Below are 13,513 nucleotides of genomic sequence, written 5' to 3'. Positions count from 1 at the left end.
AGACATGGGTGCTTACAGAGAATTAGATGACAGCACTCCCAGGCCTCTGAACTTCCCTTACTCCAACCGTAACTTATACTTATGTTTGACTACTCACATCAATAGGACTGTGCAAGTAAGGATGAATTTTTCACCTGTTTATTGAGTCAGGCTTTCTGGGCTACATACATCTGGGTGCTGATAGACTTGTGATCTAATATCATTAGGGATGGCTACAGCGTAAACTAAAAAGGCCATTGCTGTAGGGAACAGATTGCCAGAATGTCTGCTTTGAACTTTTATAGGCACATCCAGTGTTATGTCTGTGCCATGAAAATCCAGCCTTTGGAACGAGTGAGGGGCGGGGCAAGACTCGCTTTGGTACATTTGCACAGCTCTGTGAAACTCTGATTAAACGTGTGGCAGATATTAAATGGTTGTTAATGATTTGCAGTATAAAATCTACCTTTTCATATCTGTGACAAGAAAATACCTGTTCAATAACGCAGTTTACAGTCAGCAGGAGAGGAAGAAAGGAAAATTGCTAGCAAATGCGTTTGTTTTGGAAAGCACTTCTGCCTAACTGGGATATAAATAGCCTGAAAGAAAAATTCACAGAAGTAGAGCAGGGGATTGCTTTATGAACTTTATCAAAATCCTTTCAAAGGCAATGGGAGTCTTTCAGTTGGTCCCAGTGGGTTTTGAGGCAGGGCAGGATGTGTGAAGGTTGGTGCTTGCACCACACGTGATGAGGCCAGACTCCATGGCGGTGTCTTCAAACTACGGAAAGAAGGTTGTACTTGCAGTCTAACACTGGCCAATCTTGAGTCCTCTTGCTAAGCTGGATCGACAGCACTCACACATCTTTTTGAGATGAAAAAGGTTATTTCTTGAATGTTCTGGGAAACTGTCAAACTCTAACCCAAGGACGATGGTAATTCCAAAACTGGCAGGAAGGTTGGGTTTTATCTTTATAGCTTTAGGTATCAGCCAAGATAAAGTCCGCAGTCCTCCAAACTACGTGCGTGTTTAAAATTATGAGTAGCTCTGTTGATTTCAGCAAGACTTTGCGTGTGGGTAGGTGGCCACATGTATGCAGTATTGTAAAAAGGAGACAAATGCAATCTCCTCCTTCCATCCCCTTTCTATCTGCCTTCCAAATAAGGTAGATCTGACTGCTCCAAGCACAAGCCCTAGATGGGATGGGGGAGGTGAACTTGCTCTGGGTTCTAGTATCATCTCATTAGTCCAAGTATGGAAGGTGAAGACCACAGATTTAGTGTGTGACTGCAAGTGTGTGAACATGTGAGTAAGACATGAGTTAGATGAGTTACTTTTAGTTTCCAGGTGTCCCTTTAATTTTGAGGATTTTGGATGAAAGAGTTGCACCAGGGGGCTTAAGGGTTTTGCAGAATTAAGAATTTTCAGAGCTGGAAAAGGATTCCTGACAATGTTGTGTGAGGTTGTATCTGCCATGGCAAGTTTATGTCCCCATGGCATTTCCTCATCAGGAGATGGAGAGAGGCTGTTTAGCTGGCTCCTGTTTTCAGTCTGCACTCATGTGCCTGTGTGGCTGGAATGACCTTGTTTGAATTAACAAGTCGCTGAGTATGAATCAAAGGGTAGTTGTCATTGCTGCCAGTGGTACTAAACAGACTTGAGCTATTAATTCAAGACAAATGGGAGAAATGAGTAAACAGAAAGTTTACTGATATAAGGAAACTACAGGCCTGAGTAGATGTTCTGTGTTGGTTGTATTTCAACTTTATTGCTCTGCTTTGATCATTTGAAATTACCACTGTTTTCAGCTGGAATGTAGAAAAAACTAAACCCATACGATTTCTGAATTATTTAGTCTGATTTTAAAGGGTTAGTCTATTACAAACTTTCTTCCTCTGCAAAGTGTTTTGAGGTAGCCTTTGCTATACAGCCATCATTTATATAATAAACATCAAGGAATAGTTATGTTTACCTGTAAATATGTTACAAATAAGCCAAATCTAATGTGCTATTAGGTAGGCACTTTATTGGATTTCAGTCATAAGCATATCTTGATATTTAATATGTCCCATAGGGACTAATCATTGATAAAGTATATCCATGGTCAAGGTGTTAGAGGATCAGGCCAGGGCTTGCAAAGACACGTGAAGGCAGAAAATGAGAGGGAGAGAGCTGCAAGACTCCAGAAGTGACCAGAAGAAGCCAGGGGCTGGGGGGCAACTTGCAAATTCATAGCAATTATGATTATCAACACTGCTAGGGTCATTAATGAAACTCTTTCTGCAAAACAGTGGTAAAATTTGGGACATGCTACATGGCGGGGGGTGGGGGAGAGGCAAGTAAGGAAGTTTGGTCCCATGCTGACCTTTTCCTTCCAACACCTCACATCCTGCTTCTCTGCTTCCCTTCACTGCTCCCATGCCTCTGGAGGCTGCTGCCTGCAGCTGTGGGACCAGCACAGGTCCTGCTTGCCAGAGTGTGTAAGCATCCTTGCAGAGTTTCACCCTACAGGGACTGAAGTCAGGGGAGGTAGGAAAGGAGGAATCTGTAGACTCTCGAGATCATCACATTACTGTTTTTATTTTAATAGAAACGTGGTCTTCGATGCTACAGGATTCTCCAAGTCCATGCCCTGCCTTGCTTTTAGCTTTCCTGCTCCTTTGACCAGTGCCTTTTGATGTAGTGTGGAAAAAATCTGGAGAAAAGACCAAGGCGTGTGTGCAGAAGTGAGCGTCTTGGTCCCAGGCCTCTCAAAGTGGCCTTACTGGCTGAGTGAGTGTTTCATAGCTTTCTCATTTGAATGAGTCCTCCCAGTTTCTATGTCAGAGGGCTGAGAGGATGTTTTAGAAACATGTAAACACCGTGCTGTTGCTGATGGAGTTAATGTAAACTCTATAGGATGTTTTATCAGTTGTCCCTTTATTTAGTCTGTGAAGCAGAAGACTGGGGAGAACAAAAAGAGTCCTCAAATACCCAGAAGGTTGCTAGAAAAAACAGTGATGGACTGTTCTCCCTCTCTTTCTTTTGTTAAGAAGCAAATGGGCAAGGTTAAGGATTTAAAATGGGATATTAAGAAAAACTTTCCAACTAGATAGATAGCTTAAACCCTGGAAGGGATCTGTGCTGCCCTATGGTCTTCAAGAATCGGTTAGCTGAAGGTCTGTTAGGAATGGTATAAATGCCTTGGTTCTTTTTCAGAGCAGGAGATGTATTTACTGAACCACCCTTTGTGATCCTGTTCAACCATACTTTTCTGTGGTATTGTAAATACCTCATTAAAGTTATATTTTAATGCAAATAAACAAATGAAGCTGCAGGACTCGTGAAGCAGTCCACTTCTCTGCAATGTGATGTCAGGTTCTAAAGATTATTTTGGTTACGGTGGTTCTAAGTTCTCATCCCTTCCAGATTCATAAAACTATTCAAACCTTCTTTGCTATTTAGGAAGTTTGGTTTTCACTTCTACTCTTCTGGAAGCTGTGCTTGATACTTGTTTTCTCTGAACTGGCTGTCCAAACCCCCAAAGTGATTTAAAGATTAACTTTATCCTTGAATGTAACAGTGATTTAAAAATAAATCAACTTTTTCTTTTCTCCCTACTCAAAACTATATGTCACAATGGTTATCATTGCCTGCAGTTGCTTTTTATTGATATTTTATTTGTGAGACTCTCTCTTTGAAATACAGAGTGCTCATGAATATTTTTAGTTGTGTTACTTGAGCCACTACTTTTAACTGGCTTGAATGGGCTATAGTTTAAAAACATTCTGAAACCCTTTATGCATCATCAAGCTTCGATAAAAAACAACAAAAAAAGTTTCTTCTCCTTTTCCTCACAGGTGTATTTGTAGCACTACTTGCTACTCAAACTTAATTATTAATTTCAAACAAAAAAGGTCTCACTCTTCTCGATTTTCTACATGATTGTCATCTTAATTTCTCACAACTTATTGAGTGCCTCATAGTGCTTGTCTAGGTTTAAAATCTCTCTCCCGTGCCATAAACCTTGGCTTTTAATGTCATTCTAACCTAATGCTTCAATAATTCTCCCCAATAATAAACTATGCCTTTAGAAAGCTTATTACTAACTTTGAGACATGGCTGCCTTTGTTTTCATTATGCAATGGTTTTTTTTTATTTTGGAGGGGGAGGGGGTGACTATTTAAGAGGTCTATCAGCATGAACCAAAAATAATACAGAGCTGGTGATGTAGAAGCTTCAATGTGGCACCTAACAAAGAGCCTTAGATGAATTTTACCTAGGTAAGACCAAGAAGTCAATTTGAGAAGGTGGAAAAGTACTTGTCTGGGGACAGGGACCTCAAAAATCTGAACAGAGAGTAGCGTGGGAACACTGAAATCCACAGGGGTACCAATTATCTTTAAGGATCAGCCTGGCAAAATACTTGATACGATTTGGACATGTTATTTGCAAGCTCCAAGCAAATCAAAACTGAATGGCATCAAATGTGTTTGCACCTTTGCGTGAGTTATTTTAATCAGTGTCATATTTGAAAAGAAATTAATTTTTAAAAAGCCACTGTCAGATTAGAAATCCAAGGAAAAAAATCACCATCAAAATTGGTAGGCTTAAAACCAGAGCTATAGCTGAGGAGTGAACTCATACTGGAAGATATAGCATAAAGAAGTTAGACATATTTTCTCTATCATTCTTCGGTTCTGCAGGAGAAAACGATACTGTAAATCTTTCAGTGTAATCAATATAAATGATGCTTCACAGACAAGATGAATGCTGTGCCTTGCTGCCAGAGAACATAAGAACTTGAGCCCAGGACTTGCAACTGATCTTGCACAGATGGACTTGAGCTCTCTTGCAGCAGCATATTGTCTCAATGATCTTTGCCAACTCAATGGTCCACCCACACACTATCAGGTTTGAGACTGCAGCCAAGCAAACAAGCTATGCACACAGTGCCTTTTGTTGCCAGGGTGTCCATCAAGTGTGCAGTGGGTAACATGTAGAAACATCTTTGTACTTTGAAAACACAAATCCTATTGTGTAGCATACTTGAGTCACTAAAAGTCCTTCACATTATTCCTGATCATGGTCAGGGGTGTTTTATCCAAAAGCTTTGTAAACCGAGGCTACTGAGTTTTGGACAGGTTCGGAAGTAAGCCCAGGAGATCTCTGCTGAAACTTCTGAATCTCCTTCTGACATGGGGTTGGTCTTGCCAAGACAGATAACACAAAGCTCATCTGTCTAAAGCAAGCAGTCTAATGCGTTAGTAGCAGGCAAGCAACTTGGCATTCAACTTAAAGCTATCTTGCATACCACGAGGCTTTACAGTATCAAAAGGTAGACTCAAGATCTGAGATATTTGCATCTGTGCTGTTGGACTCAATTATTATTTTTTTTTAAAGCTATGCCACCTTCTAATCTGCCAGGTGCAAAACTCCATGCAAAAGTCTGAGAAAATCAGTTGATAGAAAAACAAGGATTTAACACCTCCTGAACTGATAATTTGGTTTTTCTTCTCCATGTGAGTTGTTTTGCTGGTATTGAGGTGACTTTATCAATATATACACGTGTACTGATTTGGGAATAGCATCTAACTGGCAGAGACAGAGCCAGTCCCCACTTGGGTGAGGAGATAGGAATAGCCGCACAGAGCAGATGAGGGATCTGTGATGGGGAGATGGAGATGGGGAAGGGGGAAAGAAGACATCAACTAAGATACATTTGCAGCTGAGTACTGAGACCACAAGTATTGCTTTAAACCATGTATTGGTAAACATGAAGCTTCAAATCTGTTTAATCTAAGGCTGTGCTGTTGCTTGAAAGGTGTAGCCTGCCCTCCTTCCTGATCCCCACAGCCCCATCTCTGGGGGTTTGCTCTGGCAGCAAGTTGCTAATGTGACTCACTTCCCCCCATGAGACCAACTGCTTCGACACAGGGGGGACAGCAGGAACACCGGGCTGAGGGCGTGCAGGAAAGGCAAATCTGCTTTCTCAGGCGGCTGCATAGCCTTAGGAAGCCGTACCTTAAACCCAGTATCCTGTCTGTGACAGTGACCAGCCCTCGATAAATTAAGGGAAGACATGAGAAACTCTGAAGCAGGTAATTACTGAGTGACTTGGCCTTCAGGCGTTGTCTGGCATTTCCCCCATTAATGACAAGTCTGAGGTACGCCCTGAGTCTTATCACAGCTTTTGCGCTTTTAAATATGTTTCCCAGTTGCATCGCTGGATATCCTCGCTATCTGTACACATATCTAATCTCTGCTGAGTCTTCACAAGCCTTCCCTCTTGCTGCATCCTGGGGCGATGAATTCCATTGACTTCGTAGTCCTTGGGCCTGATCCTGCGGGCGAGGCCAGGGCCTGCCACCCACAGCAGCTGCGGGGATCCCAGGTTGTTACTGCTGCAAGTGCAAAGATTGCTGGAAGAACAATACAGGACAGGCTTTCAATTATTTTGCTGTTGGTTATTTTTCAATAACTTTGTTCTTACAGGCGCACAAGAGAGTGAAATCGGGTAATTTTGGGGGAGAAGTTTGGGAACTTCCTTCTTTAGCAAGGCTCTCCTCAACTGCCTCGTTGCTTGTCATTTAGGGCGGGGGGTGCCGAAGTACCGGCGGAGGACTGGGGGAGAGAGTGAGTTCCTCCATCTCAGCCAGCGCTTTGATCGCCCGCCGTGCCGGAGGGAATCCCCGCTGGCGCCGGGAGTTGCGAGGCCCGGGGGGTGGGAAGCGCTCGGCCCGTGCCCGCCCCCTCACCTGCTGCCCGGGGCCGGCGTCCCGCCGTGCGCGCGGAGCGGCGGGGCGCGACGCTGCCCGCGGAAACTTGTGCGGCAGGAAGGGAGCGGAGGGCGGGAGCGGTACCGCCAGAGCAGCGGCTCCTCCTCCTCCTGCGCCCGGGCCCGGCGGCGCTGGGAGAGGAGCGGCAGTGGCGGGGCCCCATGCGGCGGCCGGGACGGCGCTCTCCGCCGCCCGGCCCCAGCAGCACCAGCAGCCGCCGCCGCCACCGATGACCTGAACCAGCAGCATGAGCAGCGGCTACAGCAGCCTGGAGGAGGAAGAGTCCGAGGAGTTCTTCTTCACCGCCCGTACCTCCTTCTTCAGGAGGCCGCCGGGCAAGACCCGCGCCACCCCGCAAGTAAGTGCCGGGCGCGCAGTGGCCAGGTCGAGCCGAGCCGGGCCGGGCCGGGCCGCGTCGCCTCCCTCCCGCCTTCTCTCCCACCTTCTCTCCCACCGGCCTCGGCTTCCACGTGTCCGTTTCCCCCTCCCCCACGGCCCCGGGAGGGAGAGGGAGGAAGACGGCGGGGAAGAGCTTCCCCCCGGGGTTTCGAGCGAGGCTCCTACGAGTCTCTCTGGAGGAGCTTCGGCCGGCGCCGAGAGCCCGCCGCGGAGCCCCGCTCGGCAGCCGGCCTGAGGAGCCAGGCTGCAAGCCGTGACCTCCCGGGGTCCGGCGGGCTGGAGAAGTGATCAAACATCGCATGTTTCTGCTGTGAGTAACCGTGCTACCGGCCTTGCTCTCGGTCCTGCCGGCAGCTCTCCGCTGGGATACGGCGGAGTCCACCCCTTCACTTCTCTCGGAACTCATTTCGAGGTGAATGACAGCCTCTTCAGCTGTTTTGTTGGCAGAGAAAGGCCCTCAGAAGTCTTTAAGTGTCTTGGTTTAAGCATTCAGGCTCAGGAAATCAACTACAAGTGGGCTTTGAAGTGAAGAACTGATTAAAAATAAAGCAAAAACTCCGACCCAACCTCTTTTGTGGTCAGTGTTGACATTTCGGCAGAGGACTTACGGGGCTGCAGGCAGAGTGAGAAGTGTTGGTAAGTTGAGGAAGCCTTACTATAACAAAACCAGCCCTTCAGTCCTAGGAGCAAAACTTGCATCAGGAATACAAAATGGAATAGTCCCTGACCAATCCTGAGCAGTCACTATACCATGTAGGGTAAAAAGGTCACATTTCTTTAGCTAAGCAGTCCAGCCTCTCTCATTTTTCTTTTTCTAGACCGCTTTCTAGAGGTGGTTTATATCTTTGGAAACTGTAAGTTAGCGAGCCTATTTTGTCTATGGTATGTCTTCTTCCCATGCTCCCACCAGCATCTCTGTTTTTTCTCTGTTCAGTGCCACTTTCTTTGTACAAACTTCTCGTGTTTTTTCCCCACTGGACTTTAGTGTATTACTGCTGCTGTGGAGACCTAGTTATAAACTTGCTTGTTAAAGCCTGGATCCCTTGAGTGTCCTCTAGTCCACCTGTGGTGGTTGTCCAGACCCATCATTTATTGCCAGTGGCCGTTCCTCTAAGTGATGTTGTGCTGCAGAAAACCAACCTTGGTTTCTCTTTCTCTGAGGTTGTGCATCTGTTACTCCCTGGTTGTGGTTTGCTTAAAACTTCAGCCCTCCAACAGCCCCTCAGGAAACTCCTGCTCCCGTTTGAGGAAGTGCACAAAGCTTTCTTGAGCTCTAGCTTCCTTTGCGTAGTTTGGCAGAAAGCCTGGGCGCACCCTCTCACTACACCTGAGCTCAGGAACCTTGTGCAAATAGGCTAGAAGTAGGTTTTTGTCAGGTCATGGCTGCTTCCCCAGGGTACGTTTCACTGTGTCCCTCCTCAGGGGCTGTCTTTTTCTCACCCATCTTGAGTTTCAGTTTCCCACTAACCTGGGGGACTCTGTGGAAGTCGACAAGTCCTGATGAATGTCCTTGTACTTCATCTGCTAACGTGTTCATCCAGCTTTGGCTGTCACCTGGCCGTTACAGAGGAGGACCATGGTGTGGTGGTACTGTGGGAGCAGATACCTGCCTCCTGTCAGACTGTGAGATGTGACAAGGCCCAGATCTTGATTCCGCTCCTAAAAACATCTATGTGCCTTTCTAATGCTGTTGTAAGAGTTGTCTTACTAAATACTACTTGTATCAGTAGTAAGTTGTGCAAACACATAAATCACTGTATGTGATATTAAAATTCCCAAGCAAGGAGGGGATGGAGAAAACCCCTAAAATTGACTTATGCTCTAGTACAGTGAGATGCTGCAGGGTATGTCTTGGGTAGCCTAGAACAAATTCATCTGTATTGCTGACTTTGCAGCATCAGAAACGCTCAGCTAATGTTTCTGGTCATAAAGTTATTACCAGTTGCTCTGAGCTGCTGAGTTTATAAAGAAAAAAAAAAAAATGTCCAAACAATGCTGAATGTGGATTTCAACAGTCATGTGGCCAGTAAGAGTGAGTTTTCCCTTCCAGCAATAACAATCATAATAAGCCTCTTTGTACGGATGAGGATGTTACTCTTGGTTTGTATTTGAGGTTTAGTCAAAAAATGCATACTATGTCCCCTTGAGCAAAAAGAAAAGAGGAGCTGTTAGTTATTGTTTCTCTTTCTCATCTATACGGATACTAGATTTTGCAGTGCCGGTTTCTTTTCTTGTAGAAAATGTAAGTGCTGGCAATTACTTTTACCCCTCTCTTAGCTCCCTCTACCCCCCTTCTTGCAGTGAGGAAATGGGTTACAGTGTTTGGTTTGCAGCTGCGCCTGCAGGAAAATCTCAGTAGTAGCACTTGGACTTGTTTTGTATTGATTTCTAAAGAAAAGAAGGAAAAAAAGGAAATCACATAGCTGAATGAATTTCTGTCTTTGATGTAATGGGTTCTGTGAGGGCTTGCTTAGGCACTTCAGTTTCTGCAGTAAGACAGGGTTAGTGGATTGATACCAATTTTGGTGTAAAAATCTTATAGTATCTTTAGGCTTTGCTTTTTAGATGTTCAGTCTTCTGTGGAGTAGAGACACTTCTTCCTCTCTCTGTGACGCTTCTAAAGAAACCCAGTTGAAGCATAAAACTCATTACAGCACATGGATGTTTATAGCATGGTGTTTTTGGGCTGAGCAGTGGTCCCAAAGTGATTCCTTAAACAAGATACACTTTAATCTGAGGACAATGTGCATAAAATGGAGGTTGCTGTATGCTGTGTTGGTGCTCATGAAAGTTTAGCTTTATTTAAGATTTCTTATCCTCCGTGGCCCTTGCAAAATTGAAGTATAGAGGCTTGATGAAGCTCAGTGTGGCCTGTTTCGTGTTTGTAATGACTCATTTAATAAATGAAAAAGGCGGAACTGTAAATATTTTTGTCCTGCCAGTGTGACTACTCATGTGAGGTAAAGTTATCCATGTGCATAGGCTTTTGCAAGATCAGACCCCTGCTTCTGTATGATCAAGCCTTTGGAAATTGTCCATTCCCTGTAGAGAAAATAACCGAAGTAAGATGTTTTGAAAACTTTTGAAAGCTGATCTCTCTCTCTCCCTCTTTCCTCCCACCCACCCTTGGCCTTTCAGGAAAAGTGAGAACAGTCATGCCTGCTCCTGCCAGCCCTGCCATATGTTGGAGGGATGCGCACCTCCCTCCCCCGTGCCAGTTCCCCGTGTTCTCCCACTTTGAACAGTAAATTGTAAATCCTTGCAGTACTTCTCCTGTCTCTGATGGCTTGACAGACAGTGGCTCTTCAAGTGATGTGGTTGCTGTGTGGGTTAGTTCTCAGCCTTGGTAAGCTCACGTCTTCAGTGAGGGTTCCTGCAAACACCTGGGGACATTCATGTGCTTGGTTCTGCATGTCAGTGTCCACCTCCACGTGGACAGAAGGGTCAGAAATATGAGAAGAGGCTATGGGCAAGGTCTGCCTCCCTCTCACTGTCCTGATGTGCAAGGGATCTGTGAGAGAGGACACCACTGTACTTTGGGAAACACTGCTGCAGAAAGTGGCTGTGCTGTGAAGGTCATGGGTCCCAGCTGTTAGAGGTGGCAAATCCTGCAGCTTGTATTCAGCATCTGAATCGTGAATAGTTAAAATGTGAGAGAGCTCTGCTAGATGTGTAATGCAAAATAGCTTGGCAATGTGAAACTTAACACTTGTATGCTGCTCTTTTCTTTAAAGAGGAAAGCAACTGTGGGTTTGTACTCTTTTTCACCGTTTTATATAGGTCTTTGTAAAAGTGCTTGCAAGAAAAAACACAGTTGCTTCTGTTGGCAGCTTACTGAAATGCACACTCCTCCTGCACCACGAGCAAACATGCTCTTTGCCTCGCTGTCAGCACTAGTCCTTCCCCATCTGAAGCCTCTCTCTTCTCCCTCTCTCTTCCCCTTACTGATTTCGGTCTGCACAGCTTCCAGAACCACTGTCTGGGTTCCTTCCCCTGCACCCACACGCTGTGCCCCTTGCTGTGACATTGTTTTTACTGCTGCCTTTTCTTCGAGTCAGTGGAATTTGCAGGTGTGGTAATGAGGGTGAGAAAGGAAATTGTTAAAAAAAGCTGGAAATGGGAAGCAGATATGAAAATGCAGAGGAGGTATGAAGGGGAGAAGCAGGAGGCAGAGTATGAAAATCTCATCCCTAACTAGTCCTGTCAAGGTAACCAGCCATCTCTCATTCCACTGTTAGAAGAGGAGGGTTGCAGGGAAAGGTATAGCAATGTAGGTTTTTTTTAATGGGTGAGCTGGTGCAAATGGGAAAAAATAGACAAACTTCTGGATGCAGAAGCCCTTTTTTAGGTCTGCTTCATGTGAATTTGCACAGTGGGTTGAAGCATTTCGTTGAGAGGAAGAGAGACAAGAAAAGTATTTTATTTGGGAAGAAAATTGTTTCTTGGAGTAAACACAATTTGTAACTGCTTAGGTCTAGTTAGGAAGGCTTTGTGACCGTCATTAATAAGTTTCACGTTGTTTGGCCGTTGTGACTCTTCCTGGGTTTCCTTTCAGTAACATTCCCTAGGGAAAATGGCTCTCCCAACTACCACAGCAAATGAGGTTTCTAATTATAGCCGTGCTTTGGAGCCAAAAGAAGTTTAGGTTTGTGTTTGACGTGTAGTCATGAAACTTATTTAAAAAAAAAAAAACAAAACAAACCCCCTAAAAATATCCAGTAATGTTTCAGTCTTCCTCTTTTTTTGTTCTGATTCATTTGGCAGGCAGTGAATATTACGGGATAAACTTTGTCGCAAGTAAAATACTTGAAAGTTAAGAGTTGAAGGAATGAGCAGGGTAGAGATTGTGTCTATTTTAAGCCCGTGTCAGAGTAAACCAGCAGTCCTTGCTTTATGCTTCTGCCTCGCTCTTCTCCCCGAGCGCTTGACGTGGCGTGTGCGCATCCGTAGCTTGGAGGAGATAAATGGTGGCCATTTTGGGGTGAACTCTGAGTCCCCTTCTGGTGTCTGGAGGGGAGATGATGGGATTTATGCTCTGTGTAGAGGATGCTGATTGCTGTACACTGTTTTATCGTAACAGTTGGTTCTGAGAATCATCAGTTTAAATTTTGGGGACATATATGAAACGATAACTACTAGCATGCAAAAATTTAACAAGTTTAGGAGAAAGGGATTAACGTACTGTCCCAAGAAGAGTTTAAGTCACTAAAATATCTAATGAGTGCTGTTACATTCAGTAATATTAAGTGTCACGAGTGCAGCAACAGTGGCAGGTAGTATTCAAACAAGGAGATTCAACTTTCTACTTTTATTGCTTAGGCTATTGTGTTAATACTGTAGTAGATGCATCTCAGGCAGTTGCTTCTCTGTTAGCATAAACTTTTGAAGCAACAGCAGTGCATTACTAGCTTTGTTATTGATCTTTGGATATTGCCAGATAAAACACTGGATTTTTTTTTTCCCTTGGAGCAAAGAAGACTTTGATTCACCTCTCTGAGTGTTGGACTACAGTAGCTAGGCTTCTCACAGGTAAGATCAGGAGTACCTAGGATATGCGAGTGTTTTGTGATTTTTAAGTGATGTAGTTGAATTGGAGTAGTTGTGGCTTTATCTAAGGTTTAAGGAGGGCAGGACAACTGCTGAAGCTTTGTACTTTCACTGATGTGGGAAAGTATTGGGCACCTGTAGCCTTATGGTTCAAAATGTTAGACTTCTTTAGATACATATTAATAGACCTGCAGGGTCTGGTGAATTCAGGGGAATGCTCTGCAAAGCAACTGAGCTCAGGATCATCTAAATACACTGAAGAGATTTAAAGAAAACCAACCCATAAATAAGGAAGGAAAGAACTTTGTACCTCTTTTTGTGATCTCTTGTTTCAATTGCAGAGCTGTGTGTAAGAACAGTATCAGAATATCTGTTTTGGGGGAGGTGCTTGCTGGCTAACGTTTAGCCAGTGCAAGAAGAAAATTGCAGAAAAAGTGATGCTGCAGCCTGTCCTTTGTGTAAAAACCAGCAGCACCAGTGTTGGATTAACAGTTGCAAATAAACCGATTAACAGGATTTTAGATGAAGTGCTAGACCTGTTTCCCTGTGACAGTATACTTGTGAGCCAAGCCAGGCAACACAAGTTTTGTGAAGAGAGAAGTGAGAGTGACAAGTTGTTGAACACCTCTCCTCACAGACATGCAGCTCAGGCTCTGGAGACTTCACGCAGCACCAGGCCAGGATGTTCCATACCTATTGTGCTTCCTTCCCAATGAGAAATCGTAGGGAGTTTATGTATGCATGCATATATATACTCCTATTTAAAATAGAATAAATATATTTTATATATATATATAATATATTTTATATATATATATATATCACACACA

General features: G+C 44.4%; 1 protein-coding gene across 1 annotated transcript in view; it reads left to right on the top strand.

Moving 5' to 3' along the window:
• The first annotated feature begins 6,784 nt into the window (after nt 1-6,784).
• The window catches only part of RASSF3 (Ras association domain family member 3), a 49,394-nt gene continuing 42,665 nt past the window's right edge, over nt 6,785-13,513 (top strand). The window contains exon 1 of the mRNA XM_062016752.1: nt 6,785-7,095. Within this exon, the coding sequence (XP_061872736.1) occupies nt 6,985-7,095 (111 nt within the window). The 5' untranslated portion in view covers nt 6,785-6,984. The remainder of the gene's footprint in view (nt 7,096-13,513) is intronic.

Source organism: Colius striatus, chromosome 1, assembly GCF_028858725.1.
Source record: "Colius striatus isolate bColStr4 chromosome 1, bColStr4.1.hap1, whole genome shotgun sequence".
In the NCBI taxonomy this organism is placed as follows: domain Eukaryota; kingdom Metazoa; phylum Chordata; class Aves; order Coliiformes; family Coliidae; genus Colius; species Colius striatus.
This window is presented reverse-complemented; position numbering and strand designations above follow the sequence as displayed.